General features: G+C 39.9%; 1 protein-coding gene across 1 annotated transcript; it reads right to left on the minus strand.

The window, feature by feature from the left end:
- Positions 1-856: 856 nt before the first annotated feature.
- On the minus strand, positions 857-14,891 carry IYD (iodotyrosine deiodinase; the record flags this gene model as incomplete). Its single annotated transcript, XM_080342583.1, has 5 exons — positions 857-1,039; positions 2,936-3,092; positions 4,898-5,057; positions 7,164-7,358; positions 14,711-14,891. 5 exons carry the CDS (start codon positions 14,889-14,891, stop codon positions 857-859), a joined length of 876 nt encoding a protein of 291 aa, XP_080198709.1.
- Between the last annotated feature and the right edge of the window lie 6,070 nt (positions 14,892-20,961).

Below are 20,961 nucleotides of genomic sequence, written 5' to 3' on the forward strand. Positions count from 1 at the left end.
GCCTCATTTGGTGCTACATGAAAGCATCTCTCACTTCTCAGGGTCTCTAAAGCAGTTTAAATATAAGGGTGTTGAACCGGCATAGTTGTAGCTATAAACAGGATAACCAGAATAGTAATTCCCTTTGGGCTGCTTCCAGTGGAAGCAGTAAATATAGGGGGCATGACTGATAGCTGCCATATGATCTAACTTTGCCTGGATCATGTATAAATGAATGGTAACAAGGAAATTACTTGGATGCCTTGTTCCTACTAGATATCCCCCAGCCAAAGACACTTGTACAAGCAATAGTTAAAGAAAGCCTGGTATAGACAAAATTTTTGAGATCAATCAAGTAGGAAAAATGATACCTTATATGAGAAAAATAGCTTCCTCCTACACAGAACTGAACACGGTGATGGGGAAGGGGCATTAAAACAGCATACACTGATCAAGAGAAGACAGCTGAGTTTGACCTCTTTATATCTTTTAATACAACCTCCATTAAAATTCTGAAGAGAAAATAACTGTGTAATGGTAATCATAAAAGTATCAGGAGAATATACTTTCCAGTTCAAGGAAATAATTGTCTCTACAATGCGTAAGAATAATCGAGTGATGAAGGTCACTTAAATGCCATTGTACATGTCCCCTGGAACAACCGCCTGGGCTCACTGGCAATAGCACCTGCCAAACACACAGTGCTTGACTGCTCACTGCTAGTAGAAGATTACTAGCACTAAAAGAAACACAAGTGTAAATAGCCAAAGCAGCAGTGACGTAGGAGGATGACACACAGAAACAGCAGTGACAACTTCAGAGGGCTGCTGCTCACTGACTGGCAGCAGTGATGTGCTCCTTCATCATGGCGCTGGGCTCACATGAGGACCATGATGTCTTCCAGCGGCTTTCGGGTCAGTGCAGGCACAGTAGCATCTTTCTTGGGATAACCAACGGGGAGCAGCAAGAGCAGCTTCTCATTTGCTGGGCGCTGGAGCAGCACCCGTAGCTGGGGGCCGCAGTTGAGGGGTGTGGAGGTCACAGTGTACAGACCCGCGTTCTGCAGCAAGACAGCCAGCAACAGAGTGAGACAGAGGTCTGGGCTCTGCATTTGTACCCCTTATTCCCTCCAGACCTGCAGACATTCTCTTATTGACTAGCTCAGAAACTACTGCAAGCTTTAGAACATCTGATTTGGTAACAGCCTAAATGGTACCATAAAAGTTGCCTGTTTTGCTTACAGAGAAGCACAGCATTTCTCCTCTGCAGCAACAGCACATTCTGCCTGACATGTCTGTGTGCTGCACAGCAGGAGCCTGCCTGCAGTGCTCAGTGTCATGGTGGACTCCTGACCACAGCGAAGCTGAGGAGCAACTGTGAGAATATCACTGGGATTGAACCCCATGGGGTTCATCGGGCTACTCCAGATAAATGTTTCAGTTCTTGCCTCCATACAGCTAGCAGGAAGATGCCTTATACATTTGTGTGCATTGGTTCCTGCTCAAGAACTGTACCTCATGGGGACAGGGGCACAGACTCTGCCTCAGAAGTTGTCACAGGAGTCTGTCACCCTCTCTCACAGGGACCAGTGTTCTGGCTTACATCAGAACTCCAAAATAAGTCGATGTGTCACTCCTCATGCAACATCTCACAAAAGAACTAAACAATCTGACAAACAGTAAAGAGCTGGCATTATCTAAGATATGACAACACGACTGAGGCGCTGCCTGAGAGCTGCACATGTGGATTTCAGTCTCTCCCTCCATGTAACACACGCATTTTGGGAGGCTTTGAGAACTAAAAGTCAGCCAGGGAGAGGTGCTCAGGCAATGGGCCTCTCATGTTAAGTAATCTCTACGATCTTCTGAAGAGGGGACAAGCTAATAGTGGTGGTGTTGAATGTTATGAGTCCATGGCTCTGTGTCCTTTAATGTCATTTAATTTATAGATCCAGCACTAAGGAGCCTAACAGTTGGTAGGGAGCCTCAGAAATCTCAACCTGAAGGTGGGCTCGCTCAGGAGAAAGTGGAGCCTTGTCACCTCTGCTGCTTCTGACTAAGGCACTGGTGACACAGGGCTGGCTCTGCCCCATTCCCTTTGCTCCCAGCTCCATAGAGCACTGTGCAGCTGCAGAGCCGTAACACCCCAGCAATGTGCTTCTGAGCTGCTCATTTATCAGATTTCCCATCCTGAAGATCCTCCTGAGGAGCAGCAATGCAGGAAAAGAAGTGTCACTCAAAACAGAATGGAGAAGAAATGGCAGTTTCTGATAGGAAACTGGTCTAATATAAGAGGTGGCACCTTGCTGTTATCCTGCTGGCAGGCCAAGTTAACTATCAGAATAACTTCACTATTTAAACACATGTATGAGTACATCAGATATAACAAGCAGAACTGAGCACGGAGAAACCACTGCTGGTGTCAAACATGCTGAGCTTTAGAAATCAATTCACTTTCAGAAATGCCTCAGAAAGACTGATTGAAATAGCACAGCCCGTTCTGTGAAAAACCTCCCTGATTTTTTTTTTTTTTTCATTGTGTACTAAAAATGACTTGAGGTTGAACCACTTTTTAAGGATTACTTGAAAGAAGGGGCCAGTGTGGCAGTACACAGCCATGCTTGGGTAGGCTGCAGACCCTGTCAGCCCTGTTAGTGCGTAAGGCAGAAACAACAGGGGGCGAAGCCTGTTCCAGAAGAAGAGTCTGGAAGCAAGTTGCATTATATTTTTCTTCTTGTTAACCAGTGCTGGGGATAGGAATCACCTTCCCAGATGTAGGCTTGCGCAGAATAACATTAAAACTCAAAGTTAAGATGTATTGCCAGGAACTGGAGTAATGCACAAGACTGACAATGTTAAAATCTAAATTGGGTTCCACTCTCATTTGGACAGAATAGCTTTGGTATGTTATCCAAATCGATATATTGGCTCTCAGTATGTTCATTCTGTTGACCTACCTGCAGCGCAGCAAGCAAGATACCACAGGCAATAGAAACACTGATTTCATTGTAGTAGTGGGTCTTCTTCTTGCCATTTGGAAGCTTCCCATATATCTGCTTGAAAATGAGAATCAGATATGGAGCAGTATCCAAGTATTCCTTGATCCAGTTTGTTCTGCAAAAGAATAATGTTTAAGACATTTATTTTGCAACCTTTTCACTTTCCCTTAAGTCGCGTTTGCTGCCTGCAAAGGTGCACATGACAATTATAGCAGTAGACTAAACTTAGAACTTTTACTGCAAAGGATTAAGTATTATCAGCTAAATAGAAACAGTTCTTAGAAAAAAAAAAAAAAGCAAGCTTGAATAGACTTCTCAATTTTAATGGATTTGGCTGAGGAGTTGATGCACTCGCTCTGAAGAGTAGAACTGAATAAAAACAGGAGGTAGTTCTTGACCTCTTATCTATGAACTGGCCTCATGAGCATTTGCCCTTGAGATTATTTAATTCCTGGAATTTTGCAGACTTGCAGCTCCACTTGCTACCAGCAGTGCCAACTTTTTTTTTGTGATTGCAGGGAAAACTGGTGGCAGGAAAGTTCAAAACTTCTTGGTCGAAGGTTTAAAGCTAAATATTTTCTCACAGCAAAAAATGTTATTCTGTTTCTGGATATTTCAGCTCTATTACAATTAATTTGGTTCACAGTTTTTTCCATTACAGTATGTACAATTATGATGTAGGATTTAGACAACAAAATGTGTGTTTTCTGCTGTTCTCACTCAAGATATTAAAAATACTATATTTTGGTTGTTTATCTAGTACATAAGCACCTGAAAAATAATAACATTATGAAATAAGTAAGGCAAATCAACCCTATAAAGCTTTGCGCATAGGCTTCACTTAATAGGCCAAGACTCAGTAGACGTCTTCCCATTGTGCGAAGTTAGCAAGTCAGTCAGGCATTCAGAACAATTAAATATTGCATAATTAGGGACCTGCGTAGGGACAAGATTTGGGAGTACCTCAGTTAGCAGCAAAGCTCCAAGTGACTTTTGGGAATCCATAGTTTGGCAAACAACAAGAAAAAAATGGGATGAGAGTTAGGTCAATAGAAAAAAAAAGAATGATGGGGTCAAATGCTTGGAAAAGTTTCAAGATGGAGAGTATATAATCCCTTTGACTGGAGGCAATTTTAAGAACCAGCCACCAAGGTGTGATTCTATGCACATTTTTAAGTTTTTCTTTCCAAACATGAATCTTAGAAATATATTAAGATGGAGGAAGAAATGGAAAAGGATAGTAGAAGAATTCAAGACAAGTTTCATTTTATCACTTGAATTTTCTAAACTGTGGTGCTTTCAGTCATACTCCCATTGTCTTGAGAATGAAGATAAAGCCATGCAACAGGAAAGAGTGTGCTGAACATCTGAATCACTTATTTCATCCTTCTTCTGGTCAGATTGAAGAATGCGGGCATAGTGAGTTTTTCCTTTGTGTGCAGTCAGATGCTGCATCTCACCTGGACCTTAGAACAAGGAAGTCAGAATTAACATATAGATAATAATGTTTTTTCAGCTCCTGCTGGGTGGAAACACCAATTTCCTCAAACAGCAGTCTTTTCTTTCCAGCTGTAAATTCACAAAAGGACCACATTATGGAGACCTTGGCAACTCCCTGGCTGGGGCAGTCTCCAACTGTACTTTCGTTCTTTTTCTCCAGTCGGGATTTGGGAAATATTTACAGCTGATCTTCTGAGCAGCACCAGAAAACTGGGGAGATTTTATGGAGTACAAGCTTGAAAGAACATTTTTAAAACAAGGTTTTAAAAATTGAGCTGAATAATTTCAGGTTTTATTTTCCTCCCTGAAATTGAGAAAAAACAAAAAAGGCACATGACTAAAATTTTCCTGTATCCCAGTATAGTCTTTCCCAGACTAAAACATCCCTTCATACCCCTTAGTCAATTGACTTTTTCATACCTCAATCTTTTCAGGTCATTAACCCATCTGTCTCCCATCCTTTTTTTGTAGTTGATTTCTTCTTCTTCTTCTACAATCTCACGAATCTTATGTTTTAAACACGGATCTTGCACTACCACAAAGGTCCAGGGCTCAGTGTGCGCTCCACTGGGTGAAGTACCTTCATATAAAACCAGGGAAAGATGAAAACCCAGAAAAGAGGCTGTTCAGTGGGAGACATCAGCTTTTCCTTGTGGGTTTTCGGGCTGACCAACAAAGCAATGAGAAAGCAAGTGGATGAGATGGGGAGAAAAAAACTGAGATTAATTCTGTCAGACAGTCCTGTTTATTGCTTCCTTGAGGAATAAGAAGTCCCATTCAGTGACAGAGATTAGTCCTTCCATACCACTGTCTTACAGGAAACTAAAGTTAGAGATTTGTAAAAATTCCTTTGAGGTTCTTATGGTGAGGCAGTGCAACATACGCACACAGTCATGCTACTGCATTATACCAAAAACAATATGTCATCTGAATATGCACCCCACTCTTAGACATGATTTTATCTGAAACGCAAAGCTAATAATGGCTTTAAGGGAACCAAGGCGAAGTGACCACCCACAATCAGTGACTGACAAAGCTGATGAGCTGCACAATGCCGGCATCTGCCATATAGCATACAGGTTTGAGCCTCTTGTCCCAGTGACAGCTGGTGTATGTAGGTGTGCACATATTAAATCCGCACTTGCTCATTCAGCCCTGATCATTACACACCAACAACATTTGAGAATATTTTAACTGCCTAGAGGATGAAAGCCAGAAGGATGAAGAATATAGTTATCTGTGTGGGTTCACAGATAATTGGGTAAAGTAGGCTGTTTAGATCTTTCTAGCCCCTCATACAAATTTTAAAAATATTTGAACGTCTTGGACATATACACTATTTGCTTACCTAAGCACTGATTTCAGTTCCAGAAACACTGAATAAGCAGCTTGAACTGTTTCTGTAGTAAAATGCATTTATGTCGTGAACCTTGCCTCTCCTCGGTTTGGGTAAGAACTGATGACATTTATGCTTTGCTTTATTTCTTTTTCTCTACACAGCCCTAAGTACTTCATCTGCACTCCAGGCTTGTTCGCTTTGCTGCATTTGCCAAAACATGCTCAGTGTTTTAATGACTCCCAGCTAATTAGAGAAAGATGGAGACTCTTTACAGTGCAGTAACAAAGCTGCTTACAGTTTGTTAAAAGAAAAAAAATGCATCTCAAATGCTGAGAATCTCTATATTATTAATCTTGCTAGAGGCTCTTGAACTTTTTTCTGAGGCACTTTGTGAATATTTTCCATACTAGTAGTGACTGGTTCAGAGAAAATGAGAAATAATGAGGGTCAAAACCATTCCTAGCTGAAGTCAACGTTACTAAAGCAGAGATGAGATTAGTCCAGGATGTGGCAGTAATGATTAGAAACACATAAATTCTCTCTCTCTCTCTAATTAAAAAAAAAGAAAAAAAAAAGAAAGAAAGAAATAATCCATTTCTGACATTCACTCAAATAACCTCAATCATGGTCTTCAGCATAGCACTCCAGTCATACGCAATAGTGGCCTGGCACTGATGTTGAAAGGACTGGAAAACATTTCTTGTTCTAGACTGAAACTTTTTCCCCCTCAATAAACTGCAACTATTTATGTCAAATATAATATTTTTCATGGCTGAGACAATTTCATCAATTTGTTTGGAGGAAAAAAAAAACCAAACCAAAAACCACCACAAGTGGAAAAACAAAACCAACCACAACCAAGGAAACCACAAAACAAAACACAACCCCGCACACATGATAAATATAATCATAATACATTAAATTTTAAAGCATGTGAAGTACACATGGCTTTACATTTTTGAGAGAAAACATTTCAATATTTCTGTTTGAAAGATGTCTAATGAAATTGTACATCGATTTTATTTTAAACAACATATTTTAAAGCTAGAAAATGAAATGTTTTATTTTGTGCTGTTGAAGTGCTCTTTTTCCCTTTTGGGTGCACTGCAAATACAAAGCAATTGGGAATGCCCCAGACCAGTCCCTGACACACTCAGTTCAAGCTGAGTAATTCCCAGTCAGTCAACGGGTATTCATTCATTATGGCTTACAGGTGAATGTATGAAAACCATAAGCCAAATGCCAATTCCCTTGGCTTTTCCACATCACTTTTACACAGTTGAACAGTAATGCTGATTTATATTTTTTTTTTTTTCTTTTCAAACCTTGAACCACCCAGTAGCATACCTGCTGTTCTGATGACATTATCGATAACCTCCCTGGGGACCGGCTCATCACTGAGAAACCTGACAGACCGCCTCTTATTAAGAAGTTCGTAAAACATCTGTGACCTTTTAATCATTTCGGCCTCAGAGTAACGCTCTGCGAAGAAGGGGACATGAGCAACATTTTCATCAAGTCCTTGCCACACTTCGTCAGCCTCTGCAAGAAAATAAAAGAGGTCAGGGATCTTTTTTTTTTTTACTGGAGAACGCTGTTTATATCTTTGGCATTTATCACCATAACGCACTTTGGCCTGCATTGGCCTACACTGCACTTCTACACCACTAGAAAGGCAAAGTCTGAGGTTCCAGTTGACACAACTCATTGATCCCAAACTCCAGCTACTGAATAAACACCTTGTTTAAATATCAAGAGGTGGAAGGGTCCTGGCTGGCTCTATCAAGTGTGATTGACGAAGAAGTTATGGCCTTCTCCACTTCAGTGTCCAAGCCTGCTTGTAAAAATGGCTTACAAGCTGAAAAAGGTGGCCCACCTTTAAGCCCACTTTTCTCAGTTAGTGAATGTGAACATGTGTATATGTTCCTGAGCAGTCTAATAAGAAAAAATCAATTATATTACTGAAGTTGAGAGGGCTTAACTACCACTATGTGTAAAATCTCCTCTGAAGAGCTGAATGTCACATTCTTCCATATTCATGTTTCATAGCAGAAGCATTGCAAGTCCAGGCTCTGCACAAATGTGACTTTGTGGTTAAGTTCTTTGGTTTCACGATACTTTCAGCATAAGAGGAAATGGATGACAGGCATCTATACTTGGGATAACAACGTATCAAATGTAGGATATTCTGTTTCTTGTCTTTAATTTAAGAACTCAAAATGGTTCCTCATTTCACTGAAATCTGCCTCTTTGGGGTTTTTTATACCACAAAATGCATTTTCTATTGTCTCTAAGATCTCCTCTTTCTCCCCTGCGTTCCTGGAATCAGCAGGGATAGCATTTTTTGCAACTATGATGTGGCAGTTAAAGCCATTTAAATTTTGCATTTTGACTAGTCAATAGTATTGAACAATCTGCCACAGAGGGCTGAGTCAGGAAAAAAATATTCAAGCTCTTTTTCAGTCACCATTAGGCTATTATTCCAGAATCACAGCAATCTGCAGTGCAAATTCAAAAAGCAATTATTTCTGTGTTTTAGTAGTACGCAGTTGCCTTAGAGACCAGGCTGATTTTTTTTGTTCAGTTTATAAACAGCGGTGAAATATTCACAAGTGTGGCCCAGCATGTGCAAGAGGCTGCAATGTATCCAGTTTCATATGTTGAATCTAAACAGAATTATTCTGGTCCCCAAACAACATGCATTTCACTTTGCTCACAAAGAAGTCACCCAGGAAATTTGTTGTGTTTCGCATTTCATGCCTGTGTTAAGCACTCTTAGTCACAGTTTGCAAGGAGCTGGCTCCAGAGTAATGGGAAACAGTGATCCGTTGTAAAAATCATTTTTGTGGCCTTCTTGCACATTGAAATTGAAAAAGAAAGAGGATGCCTCTTCCTAGTGTTCCTTTTGTGGTTTAGCTTTAGTAAGGTACATTATTTACTATTAAATAGCCACTGGCTCACTAGGACTGGCCCATTACTAGGATTCTGGTGATCTCTTTCAGAAACTTTCACAACCCCTTTTTTGCTGTTCCTCCTCCCCACTCAGTGAAGGGAATACCACAGGGTTAAAAGGCTCTGTTTACACCAGCAAGTTGTGTGGTGCAATAGGATGTTGACAGAATGATAAGTTAATATTAGAAACCAAGCTTCCCAAGTGAAACAGCCAATACCTTAACCAAATAACCTGTTCTTCTCTTGGTGTAGTTACTCTTTCAGCTTTCATTTCAGCGGAAAGGGAGGAAGTTAGAAAAAAAAAAAACCAACAACTTCTAAACTGAGATTATCCATTCATTCAATTTAATTGACTAAATTAAAGGGTGAGGAAAAGTAGGTCTGTAATTGTGGCTCTCAATTTTTAAGGGAACAAACTTGGGGAAGATAAGGGATTAAGAAAAATTACACGGGAGAACTCAGATTGAAGAACTCGGGGGTCAGAAAGCAGGGAGATTTGGCATGTCTTTAGATCAGAGTTATAAAATTAATCTTAGATGTAATTGGTTTAATAAACATCTCAATTAAATGACCTGTAGCCAACTAGGAATGGAAGAAAAAGTGGTCTTATAAGACATGAAGTATAAAGCTTGCAGCATTACCTAAGGCCAAGACAACTTAAATTTTGAGAGATTTGTTTGCTTGTTTTGTATTGTGTGGGGTTGTTTTTGTTGGTTTTTTTTTTTCCATGCAAGTAGAAGAAAATAAAAGAATTGAAGCTTCTGTGTGGTAACAAGATGAAAAAAGACAAGTACTTTCAAAGTTATTGAACATGGGACAAAGGTGAGGTGACTAATGAGAAGGAAAGTATGGGACTCACCATATCTGAGCTTAAGTTTTCTAAGCAAAACTTACCAACCTTAATACACTCAAAATGGGAATACTGAGGCAGAAAAACCGAGAAGTGAGAGAAGCGATACACAAAACCAAAACTCTCCTGGCAATTTTTTTTTAATAAATTCATCTATTATTTATTCTCCTCCACCATGTGTCTACCATCCACTCTTAGCAGTTAACATTATCCATATGCTAAGCTAAAATCATTATCAGAACCATCTGTTTAGTGCCTGCTCTCTATATCTTTAATTGTTGTGTTTAGACATATTCCTGTTTGTATAGTCACATTATACAATACTATGAATGTCTTGTTTACATCTCTGTGCATGACATCATTTGATGGACAACAGACAACCTGCTAGTCAGTCTATTATTTTGTTAGCCACATTCTCAAGATTGCCATCAACTCTGTTGCACATTTACAATAGTCATCAGGCTTCCTGCTTTTTAAGCAAATCTGAAATGGTTTTGGCTCAGACATCCCAACTGAAATCTCATTTAAAAAGTACTATTTCTCTAATTCTATCAGAAATTCCTCTCTGGATATATTTTAGAATGATGTTTGTGTTCTTTCCAGCAGTTCATATGGGAAGTTATAATTAGCCTGCAGAACATGTAATAAATTTTGCTTCAGTTTGTAGCAAAAATTCTTGCAATGAGTTCCTAATAACATAAACTGACACTGAGAACAAGGTCTTGTAATTTCATTTCTGTTGACCACTTATTTTGCCTACACTGATGCTTCCCTGTGTTGCTGGCTCCCCATTGTATGTCACTAAAAAATTTCACTTGTACACTCCTTGGCTTTATGCAAAGACCACTAGATAATATTAGCAATTAGTCCTGAGACTGATCCTTGAGAAATCTCACTCGTAACCTCAGTCTAGACCAACACATTTGCTTTCCAAACCAGCTCTTTCTGTTTCATCGCTAAGTAATTGCTTCCTAAGCATAGAATTCCTCTCCAAGCCTCTCTTCCAGTGTAAAGGCACGATGCATAGGAAAACAATTAAAGGCATATAGAGAAAGCTGTCAGATCTTTGGACTTAAAATGCTGGGCAACTGACCCTGTGGTTTTTCACTTGATTAATGGCAGACCACTACACAATCTGCCACTACAGGAATCTCAGTAGTGAATCCAATCCTGAACTGAGTGTGTGGCTAATAGGGAACTAAAAGTGATGGAGTGCCTTACTACTGGGTGATAAATAGTGATTAGCAGGCTGACCCTGGAAACCCCAAGAATTGGTCAGGGATCTTAAGCAAAAGGAGTATCAAGTGGCAGAGCCAGACCCTGGAAGAAAAAAGCTAGCATCAAAATATTGTGAAAATTACCTCAAACTGAAAAATAGTTGCAGGTTTCTTAAGATCTGCAGAGGAATGGAGTGTCCATTATGAAAAGAGAAGATTTGCTGGTCTACCTAGTTAAAGGAAAGCTGAGAAGTAGTTCCATTTGTCCCTATAAACCACAGGAGGGTATACACCAGGGCTGAAAAAGTTTCCTTTAATCTAACAAGAAACTGGAATGGGCAAAATGGTTACAGAGTAGTATTAAATAAGCTTGGGTGGGCAGACAGGCAGAGGAGGATTTTTAACCCATTGCATGAAGTTCTGGAATAGCCCTCCAGCAAGGTTAAAGAAATGGTGGTCAAAAAAGGCCAGTTTTCATGTTAATTCAACTAATGACAAAGGCTGGAGGTGTCTGCAGCAGCAGGGAGATAAACACAATGATGCATCAAGTTCATGTAAGTCTTGTGTTCCTAAATTACACAAAACATGAACTGCCATTGAACTGGAAAATTAAACTGCTACTGCCTCATTCATGTCAGTAGTATTATTAAAAGACATGGGAAACCTCTGAACTTGGGGAGAGGAGAAATACTTCTAAGTGGAAGAGGTCTGTTAGAAGAAGTATCACAAGCAATGAGCAGTGGAACATTTGGGCCTTTGTATAGTGCTTTGAAGTCCTTAAGTAGAGCATATCACCAAACTCCTCACAATTTAATATGTACTAATAAATGCCTTTGCTAATAATTTCTGCAACTGATCCCCAGAGTAACAAGCATACAAATAAAATTCAACCTTATCCTCCACACCACTGTAAACTGGGTCTTTATCTACCCTGTCCATCGACTGTATTGCCCTGAATATATGACCAAGAAAGTGACCAATACACAATAAGTTCCTTGGTCTAGAGACTGAATTTGTCTTTGCAACAGCTCAGATCTAATTGTGGAAACCTGAAGCAGTGGGAGACAAGGTACCACCATTTTGAGATCAGATGCCCACCACTGGAATAGAGCCCTTGTGACTCATCATTCAAGACAAGGCTGAAAAATCTTCTCCATCTGTACCTAATTGGTAGTCACACATTGCTTCATGCAAGACACGGCCAGATATACAGGCATAGAGACCATCCTTTCCAATCCATGGTACAACAATCTCTCATTCTGGATCTCGGAAATGAAAGAAAAGTTTGCAGGACAGATGGGTATGCAAACAAATCTGAAGGACTGCCAGCTAAGGCATTAAACAAATGGACTGAGCTAATGCTTTCCACTTAACTAAAGAAGTGGGTTTCTGGCTGCTCTGAGAAACATCCTTCTCTTCAGCTACGGAATGCATAACAGTGACAAGCTCAGGAGCACTTGGCCATGCCCCTTCTGCCCTTTGCTGCCATTAAGTGATTCTACTGAGTCTGCCCAAGTGGTTCAGCTGCTCACACTGAATGCTCTGCTGCCCAAAGGTATGGCTCCCTCTGGAGCAACAGCCCTGGTAGCACCACTTGAGGGAAGGTTCACGGGGCTGATGTTGCCTCAGTAAGTTCAGTGTTTTTCTAACAGAGAGCTTTGCTCTCTTGGCAAAGTGCCCTCACTTTGGTCATGGACACGTATCAAAAGACTTGGTATTCAGCTGCCCCTTTCTGTCAGAAGGCTGTTCAAAGTTCAGCTTGTTCACCTACAGCAGTCCTAGATTATAGCTTTATACAAGGCCTTAGAAATGTTTCATCTCACCTAACACAAAGTCCCTTCAGAGGAACTTTATCCTTAAACACAGGCCAGCTTGAGATACTTAAGTAGAAATGAGCTTTTCTGATAAACATACATTAGCATAGTAGCAGAATTTACACAGCAGGTAAAATATTCTTTACTATTAAGAAAATTTCTGTTAATATCCACGTTTCCATTTCAGCATCTCGTGCAGTCAGTGAAAATTCTAACACTGACAATAAGGTGAACGTATTTTGATCCTTATGTATACTATTAGCAGAGCAGCAGATCCTTACCAAGGTGGCCACATTCTCTTCTCACTTAGACTGGGCTTTCCCCTACCAAAAAAAAACTTCCCCAAGAATGATGCAATTATTTTAATTTTTCTAGAGATAAAGACATGCCTGTTTTGTGAAGCTGTTGATTTGAATCACACACTGTTAAGGAAAATAATATTATTTGTTGTTAAAAGCAACATGGCAAGAAAATCTAATTTAATGTTGGATGACATGGTACATCAAGAGAAGTTTTATTTAAAAATAAATAAATCTCCTTTAGTAACAGCACAAACGTGTCTATCTACCTGCCATTTTTTGTAAGAAATTTTAAACTAACACAGTTTTGAATTTAGCACATGTATACAAAGGAAAACAATTAAGACATTAAAAAATAACATTTTATATATGGAGTTGTGTCAGTGAAGCTCTTTGCTAAGAGCTAATAGGTTTGTTTATTTAGAAGATCCACATTTTTAAACTGATAGAAAGAGCTCTGGTCAAAGATGTCACTGGTAATTCATAAATTATCACTTGAGCTACCCACAGGAATTTTAATTTGCAGCAATTTAACTTAACTAGTAAGCCATTAGTGACAAAGGAAATATGGGATAATTTTACACAGAAACAATTTTGCATTGAACTAAGGAAGATGCAACATATTAAGTACTTGTTAAAGACATTTTGTATATTTGGTAAATAGTCAACATGGTTTAAAATGTTCCAGGTATCAAATATTTCTGGAAACTGATACATAACACTAACTCAAAGTACACTAAACATCAAGAAATAAAGAGAAATAATGGTTCTTAGAGACAGGTACATGTGCACAAAACCAATATAAGTTTCAAGATTCCTAGAAGCAGACTTAGGGAATGTGTCATTACGGGCCAAAAAACACACAACAAGATTTTTAAACCATCTTCAGGGGAAAGAAAAAAAAAAGGGGCAAGTTGTACTAACTGCAAGTTTAAAAACTTCAGAGGAACAGAACTCTATAGGTTTTTATTTCACAAGGAAATAAAGGGAGTTTATGGAGAATAGTCACCAAGTAAAAAAGAGGAAAGGGCACATTTTGTGCTCAGACTTTTGTTCAAGCTGTGCATCAGAAATTACTGATGAAAAAAAGAGAGGCATTCTGTACAGGTTCAAACATACAGTTGAGTGAACAGATTAGTACCATCATCACATTTTGGTTTTAAATATTTGATAAACACAGCTCCTAAATGATCTCAGTGCTAATCCAGCTAAAGTTCTCATAGACATTCTCAGAAGTCACAAATGGGGGACTTTTGTAACAACTGCAATAGATCCATTTCCATCTTTTCTGTGGGTGCTGAGACCAAATATGTAGCACTGGATGGTAAAGTGGGATGAGATGTCTACAAAACCAGCTTGTAGACAGAAAATCTCTCCGCAGGTCTTCCCTTTGCTCACACTAATGAGGCCTGAGAAGAGGCTGTGGGGACTTCAGTGATATCTCCTTTCTTTCCCTACATTGCCCATGAAGTCCCTCACAGGCCTGAGATCTGCTGTGCTGAGGGACAGAGGTCTTTGAAAATGCATTTTCTTTTTGCACTCTGACTCGTGGGATCTGGAAGAAATAGACATTTATACCAAGAGTGACATGAGATGAGGACAGCCTCCTTTCAGGGAGCTGACAAGCTTGGGGCACAGCAGCAGTGTAGCACTATGCATTGCTATTGCTGTGGAGAAGTCCAGAAGATCACATTTGCTTTACTCATACCAGCAGATAAAATTGAAACAACAAAAAGGCTCAGATGGATAACACTTTTCTTACCTTCTTCCTCTAAGTGGTGGTCATTGCCATCTTTCAAATCTTCATCCACCCAAGGGCGAGATAGAGGCTTGCTTTTAGTCTCAATTTTTTCCTTTTCTCCATTAATCTTCTTCAGTAATGCTCCAATCAAAACACATATAATGGCTATAAAGACTGGAGTTAGGGAAGAAAAGAATGCCATAACTATGGAAACGTGAAGCCTTCCTTCCAAGTTCAGTAGTTTCTCCCGAAAAGGAGAGGAAGAAAATGGAAGAGCAGAACAGCAGTAAGCAGAAAGGGGTGGACCCAAGGTTCAGTCCTTGACCCTATCCCGCTTCTACTTTTCAGCCACCGCCCCCACAATCTCATTTGTGGTGTGCTTCTACTGTTAAGCAGACCCAGATTTATATATTTTCTGGGAAGAAACTGCTTATAAACAGCAAGCAGAGGCATTAACCATATACAAATGCATAAATGCTGTCCAGTGCAAAATTAAGAAAAAGAAAATAAAAAAATCTTCCAAAATCCCAGACTAAACCAAGACACTATCCCCCCCTTATTTTTATTGTTACGGTGATCCCAGTAATCTTGCTTGCAACAGTGATTATGAGAAAAAGCCAAGTGGGAATGTGACTTTTAAAAACTGCTGGCATCTCTTCAATGTTTAACTCACAAAATTAGTCATATTGCACAAATCCCAGGAAAGCGAAACATCACCAATTGAATACCAGGCTTGCAGCACCACCGTTGTCTATGTAAATGGGTCAATAAAACAGATAAGCGGCAGTATTACCTCCATATTAAACATGAATGAGATGATTCACAAACCCTCGTATTCATCCTTGATATTCTGGGGGAAGAAAAAAGAAGAATTGAAGGAACCAAAGTAAGAAATATTTGAGGGCTGAATATGCTACAGTGAATTTTAAAAATTTGATTCAGCTATCTTATCCAAGGAAAGATTAAAAAGCGACAGGATCATGGACTAATCCAAGAATAGTCAATGCCTAAATGCTTAACCCATGTTATACCTCAGCCAGCTGCTTGGGACCTGAATCAGCACAGCAGCAACGAATTTATGCCTTTATCTGGGCCTGTTGGGACAAACTGGATAAAGAAATGTCAGATAGTGGTGGGTGCTGAGGTGTGTGCTGGAGAGCAGGGTTCAGGGGTACTGGCTGCATGCAGCCAGCAGCGCCCATAAGCTCTTTTTAGCACCAGCTAAGGCCCACCCAGCCCAGACAACCCTCATCTCAGGCTGCACAGGGTCAGCTCTGAAGTGTCTGCATCCACAGCAACTTAATCTGCATTTTGGAGAAGCCCACCCAGGATAAGAGGGAGAGTCATGGCTATAAGGATTCCAGGAGATGGTGTGTCCCAGGGCACTGGCATGTCATGCACTGCGACTGGCACTTGCTGGGGAGCATTACAGGTCCTGCCCTGCCCAGTGCACCTCCCATTTTCTTCATGTGGACACCAGGGCACAGAGGGGAGAGAGAAGAAGTTGGAGTATGCACAGGTTTCATCCTGACAGGTTCTCAGTCACTCCGGTCACCTCAGCCACTCATTACTCTCACCCCATTGGTTTTGCAGCGCTGGGCACACCCTTACTGGTCCTATATGACACTGCCACTCACCTTAACATGCTTTGGTGAATACTGTCAGCTGCCTTGAGGAAGGGTCTGTATGGGAAGCACAGATTAATGACCAGGTTCCTGCATAGGGAGAGGAATGTGCGGCCACAGTGTTTGGCTATGCATGATGATAGTCTGGATGACAGTCCAGTCAGATATTACCTTTTAATACAAGCTCCTTGTATTAAAAGGTACAAAGTCAAGTGAATTTCTCAGCTGTGCACGTATTATCTAGATGTGTTTAGAGGTAAAATGGAACTGCCTCTCAAATCATACCCAGACTGGGCTTTCTCAGCTGCCCAGTTCAGATATAGAATAAATACTTCATTGCTGTTGCAGTGCATCTTACTCAACACACAGTCCATGGGTCTCTGTAGGTCCTGGTCCTTTCAGGCAATGTATGGGATCTGTGTAAGAAGGGTACCCCTAGAACCAGCCAGATGCCTGCAGGAGCCCATCAGAGATGAAATTAGGAGGACATGCAAAAGTGGTGTTCAGGTTTCTAATCTAATCCAGTAAAGCTGGCAACAGACGGACACCTACTTCTGGCTAGGAGGGCAACCTGCTCGACAACCCAAGTCACAAATCTTCTCTTCCCTACTCTCCTGTCAAGTTGTGAGCTGGGACACCTGCTTCGGTCATTGATCTCAAGCTGTGTGTTGAAAAAACAAACAAAAAAAAAGCCCAAAACCCCATACACTGTACATGAATAGAAAGGAAAACAATTATGTCAGAAAAAGTGTAAAATTTAGCCTCTCTGTCCTGGATTTAGAGCAGGTATTTAAACTCATTTTCCTGCCTGCTGGCCATCCAGTCACAGGGATAGGTACTCTAACTGATCCCAATTAGAAAAATTGAATTTGTTCATGTGAGTAGAACAGGAACCTGCAGTTTCCTCAGATACATTTTCAACAGCTTACTCTATGGCAAGAAAGGAAAAAGGAATGCAGTCTGAATGGCACTGACTGTTTCTCCCACAGGGAACATATTCTTGTTAACCTTGAGTATTCACATACACATAAATCAGCATCTGGATGCTTTGCAGCTGCAAATCCATCCTGCAGAGAAACAGGTATGTGCTGAAAGAGTGAGAGAAGCAATATAGAAGGTTGAATGCTATTGTTTAAAATAACTACCTCTATTTGCAATGCTGAGAACTTCGTAATCTCTCACTCTTCTGGAATAACTTTGACTTTCTCAGAGGTGATGAGATATTTTTCTCTTGTAGAGAGAAAGAAAGAAATCTAAATGAAAGTCCCCTTGGTATTAAGTTAAGCAAAATTCATATTTGGTGTTATATATTCAAGACTGTTGACTTGAACTTCAGCCCCACAGAAATCCCACAACACCTTGTTTTATTAAAACCTGATTTAGTTTCAAGAACTCCATACCATAGACTTTCAAAATATAAACACAGTGATGCTCTGAGGAACTGTGGAAAAGAGTGGGTGGAAACAGCCAATTTTTGTGTGGTAGATTTTAATCAGCTTTTGCTGTTTTATTTTCTTCAATCCAAGCTTTATAAAAATGTAATTGTTATTATTATTACTGTCATGACAAGTTCAAGCAAATTTATTACTATTATTTCTTCTGTTCTACTGTAAACCCTAAAGCCTAGCAGCTGGATATTTTTTTGAGTTTCAAAAAAGTTGGAAGAAACACTACAAAAACCCCTCATCCTAGGAATTAATGAAGCTTTTCTGACAGATGTGGAAAGCAGCTAGAAAATGTTGATAGAAATATAGCTACTGAAAACATCAAAGTACTCAAGCATTACTGTATGAAATCCATGTGAACACTCTCAAGAGTTACAGACCACCATATGAAAAGCTTTTGGACCAAAAGTTATTTCTTAAATATTTCTTATTAAATTATGTAGGTAGTAGTTGTTCTGAAGGAAAAAAAAAAAAAAAAAAAAAAAAAAAAGGACTCAAGTATCAAATATAGCCCTTTCTTTTTCTCAAAGCAAAAATGTGTGACAAGCAAATGTCAGTTTTGGCTACAAGAATTTGTCTAGATGGTACCATGCAGGGTGTTAGCTCTGCTCTAAGCTCATGTATCTGTTGCTGAGGGTTGTGGGACCAATTTACTGCCTCTCCTGCTTTGCCATCCTACTGTGGATGCACTGTGCAAAAGCAAAGCCACCTTTCAGCACCCAGCCATGGGCTCTAAGTTATGCAGCTCCATCTCTGTTTTGGATATTCCCCCACTTTCCCCACTGGTTCTTCCCATTATCCCCATGACCTCTCATCCTGCTTGGAGTCTTATGGCATTACTATGAGGTTATCTCATGGGCAGGCTGTGGCGAGTATCTTGGTGAGTTCTTATGTGCATATGGGGTCTACCAGAAGAGTTACTTAAAATATGCAAATGATAGGAGAGCCTCCAAATACACAGATTACCAATGAACACATTATCTGAATAGAGTGAATGTGAGCTACATAAATGTGCAGAGAGGGAAGGGAAAGAGACTGTGAATGGCTAAGCAGAAGCAGAACCATCAGCCCCTACAGTCTTTACTACCTATGTTTTCCTATCTGTACTTTTTTTGAGAACTCTTAAGACTCATTCTTGGATGCTATAGGAAACCAATAATGTCTAGACATTCAAAAAGAGGTTCAATACATCTATTCAGACTGGATTAAATATCAAACGCATAGTAAGGCAGTTAAAACACCTAATTTAAGAAGTCTCTCAGACTTGCAAAGATATATGGAAGGAAGGAGTCTTTTGTGCAGTCCTTAGTCTTCTTGTTTTTCCTAATCACCTACCCTTGGCTATGTACAGACAGGCTACAGCACTAGATGGCCTCAGATGGCTAGGACTTGGTGTAGGAATTCTTATTTGGGTCAAAAGCAGATACATGTAAAGGAGAGCAGTAGCAGAAAAAGAGGAATGCTAACAGGGAATGTATGATGAAGGAGGTACCAGCAATATATATAACACAAGTCTGAGAGAAAACATATTTTGGGGTACTGACTACAGTTACCATTGCACATGTCTCTTGCCCAACATTATCAGTTACACACCTAGAAGCAATATGTGCACTATTTCTGCTATCAGATAGTCCACAGTCACTGCCAGGACCCTCATATGATATATCAATATGTGGTGGTGAAAGTGTCCACACAGAAAACTTGCTGTGTTTATAGTTAGAAGCAAGAAAAATTCACCACTGGGTATCATCTAGAGATGCAATAAAATATTACATTGGCACCAAGGACAGAAATGAGTTTCAGATTGGAGTTGGTGTTCACTCAAAAACAATTTTAAAAGACTATTCCAACACCATCCATGATCAGCCCACAACTCAGTATATATCTGCTATGGGCAAGGAAGAAGCACACATGAACTACTTAATCCAATTTCCCTATCGACACAAAGAGACAAATGTCTGGGACCAGCTGAAACTTATACATATCATCAGGTATTGGCATTACTAAAAATATCATTAGCTTGATAAGCGTCTTCATCTCTGTGATGTATCTAGCACATACCTCCCTGCCTCTGCCAGTGACCAGCACACAGTGCTTCTGAGCAAGGTGACCCTCACTCTTCTGCTGCCTCTTGCCTCTTCTGCACTCCACACATCCAACTGCCTCCTTCCCGTCCCCCGAGTCAGCAGTATGATCTCTTTATGACCCCTGGAGATATCAGATATCTTACCCTGCAGCATTAGATTTGATTATCTTTTTCATTAACTTAGCTCAGATTGCCACAAATGTTATTACTGCTTATGAACTAGCCTTTTGGAATCTAACAGTACAGTGAGTAATACAATTACATCCCATAGCAATGAAAGCACGAGACAATAGCACCTAATGCAAGAGAGTAATTCTGTCCATTTCTCCTCAGTATATCACCCTTCAGTTGCTAGCTCCCTGTATTTATGCAGTACAGGTCAGAAGAAATAACCTAGCAATAGACAACACAGTTCATTAATATCTTTCTAAATAGAATAATCCATTTGTTAGAATCCATGGTACCAGGTAAACCATTACTCATGCCCAAAGGGATGCTAGTACTCCTAAAAATATTTCTGATTCAAGAAAATAACTTAAATTTTAACCCAGAGACTAATTCACCCCCCAAATTCATATCAGAAGGAGTAACTTGCTACTGCTGTGCTAATGTTACCACCATGAACATGTAGGAGTGAGTTTACCCATAGCAGGAGTCATGTAGGCATTAACACTAAAGTAAACTTATTGAAGAAAAGCTGCGTGGGTGAGTTTTCAAGTACTCACTAAAACTTCCAGCTCTCTAAATGGAGATCCTGAAAGCATCACTGAACCTACACATAAAAACACCAAGCATCTCTGCAGATAACACAGACCTTGAAAGTTATTTGTCCCAACTATAGAGATACATAAATATATGAAGACAATATAAGATTTTTCCATAATCATTTTTAGGCATAGACTCATAATAGGCTATGTTAAAATCGGTTTTATTCTGTGAGTTACCTTGGATACAAGGCCATGAGGAAGAGTAAGAAAAAATAAACAGCCATTTCTGAATAGCCACATGGTAGCTGGGAGAGTACAGCCTAACGGAGGTTGTTATAACCTCTTCAGAGTAGGGATGTTGAAGGAAGAGGAAAGAGGAGGAACAATGTCCCCATCCCACTAGCCAGCA

The sequence above is a fragment of the Nesoenas mayeri genome (genome assembly GCF_963082525.1).
Source record: "Nesoenas mayeri genome assembly, chromosome: 3".
Lineage (NCBI taxonomy): Eukaryota > Metazoa > Chordata > Aves > Columbiformes > Columbidae > Nesoenas > Nesoenas mayeri.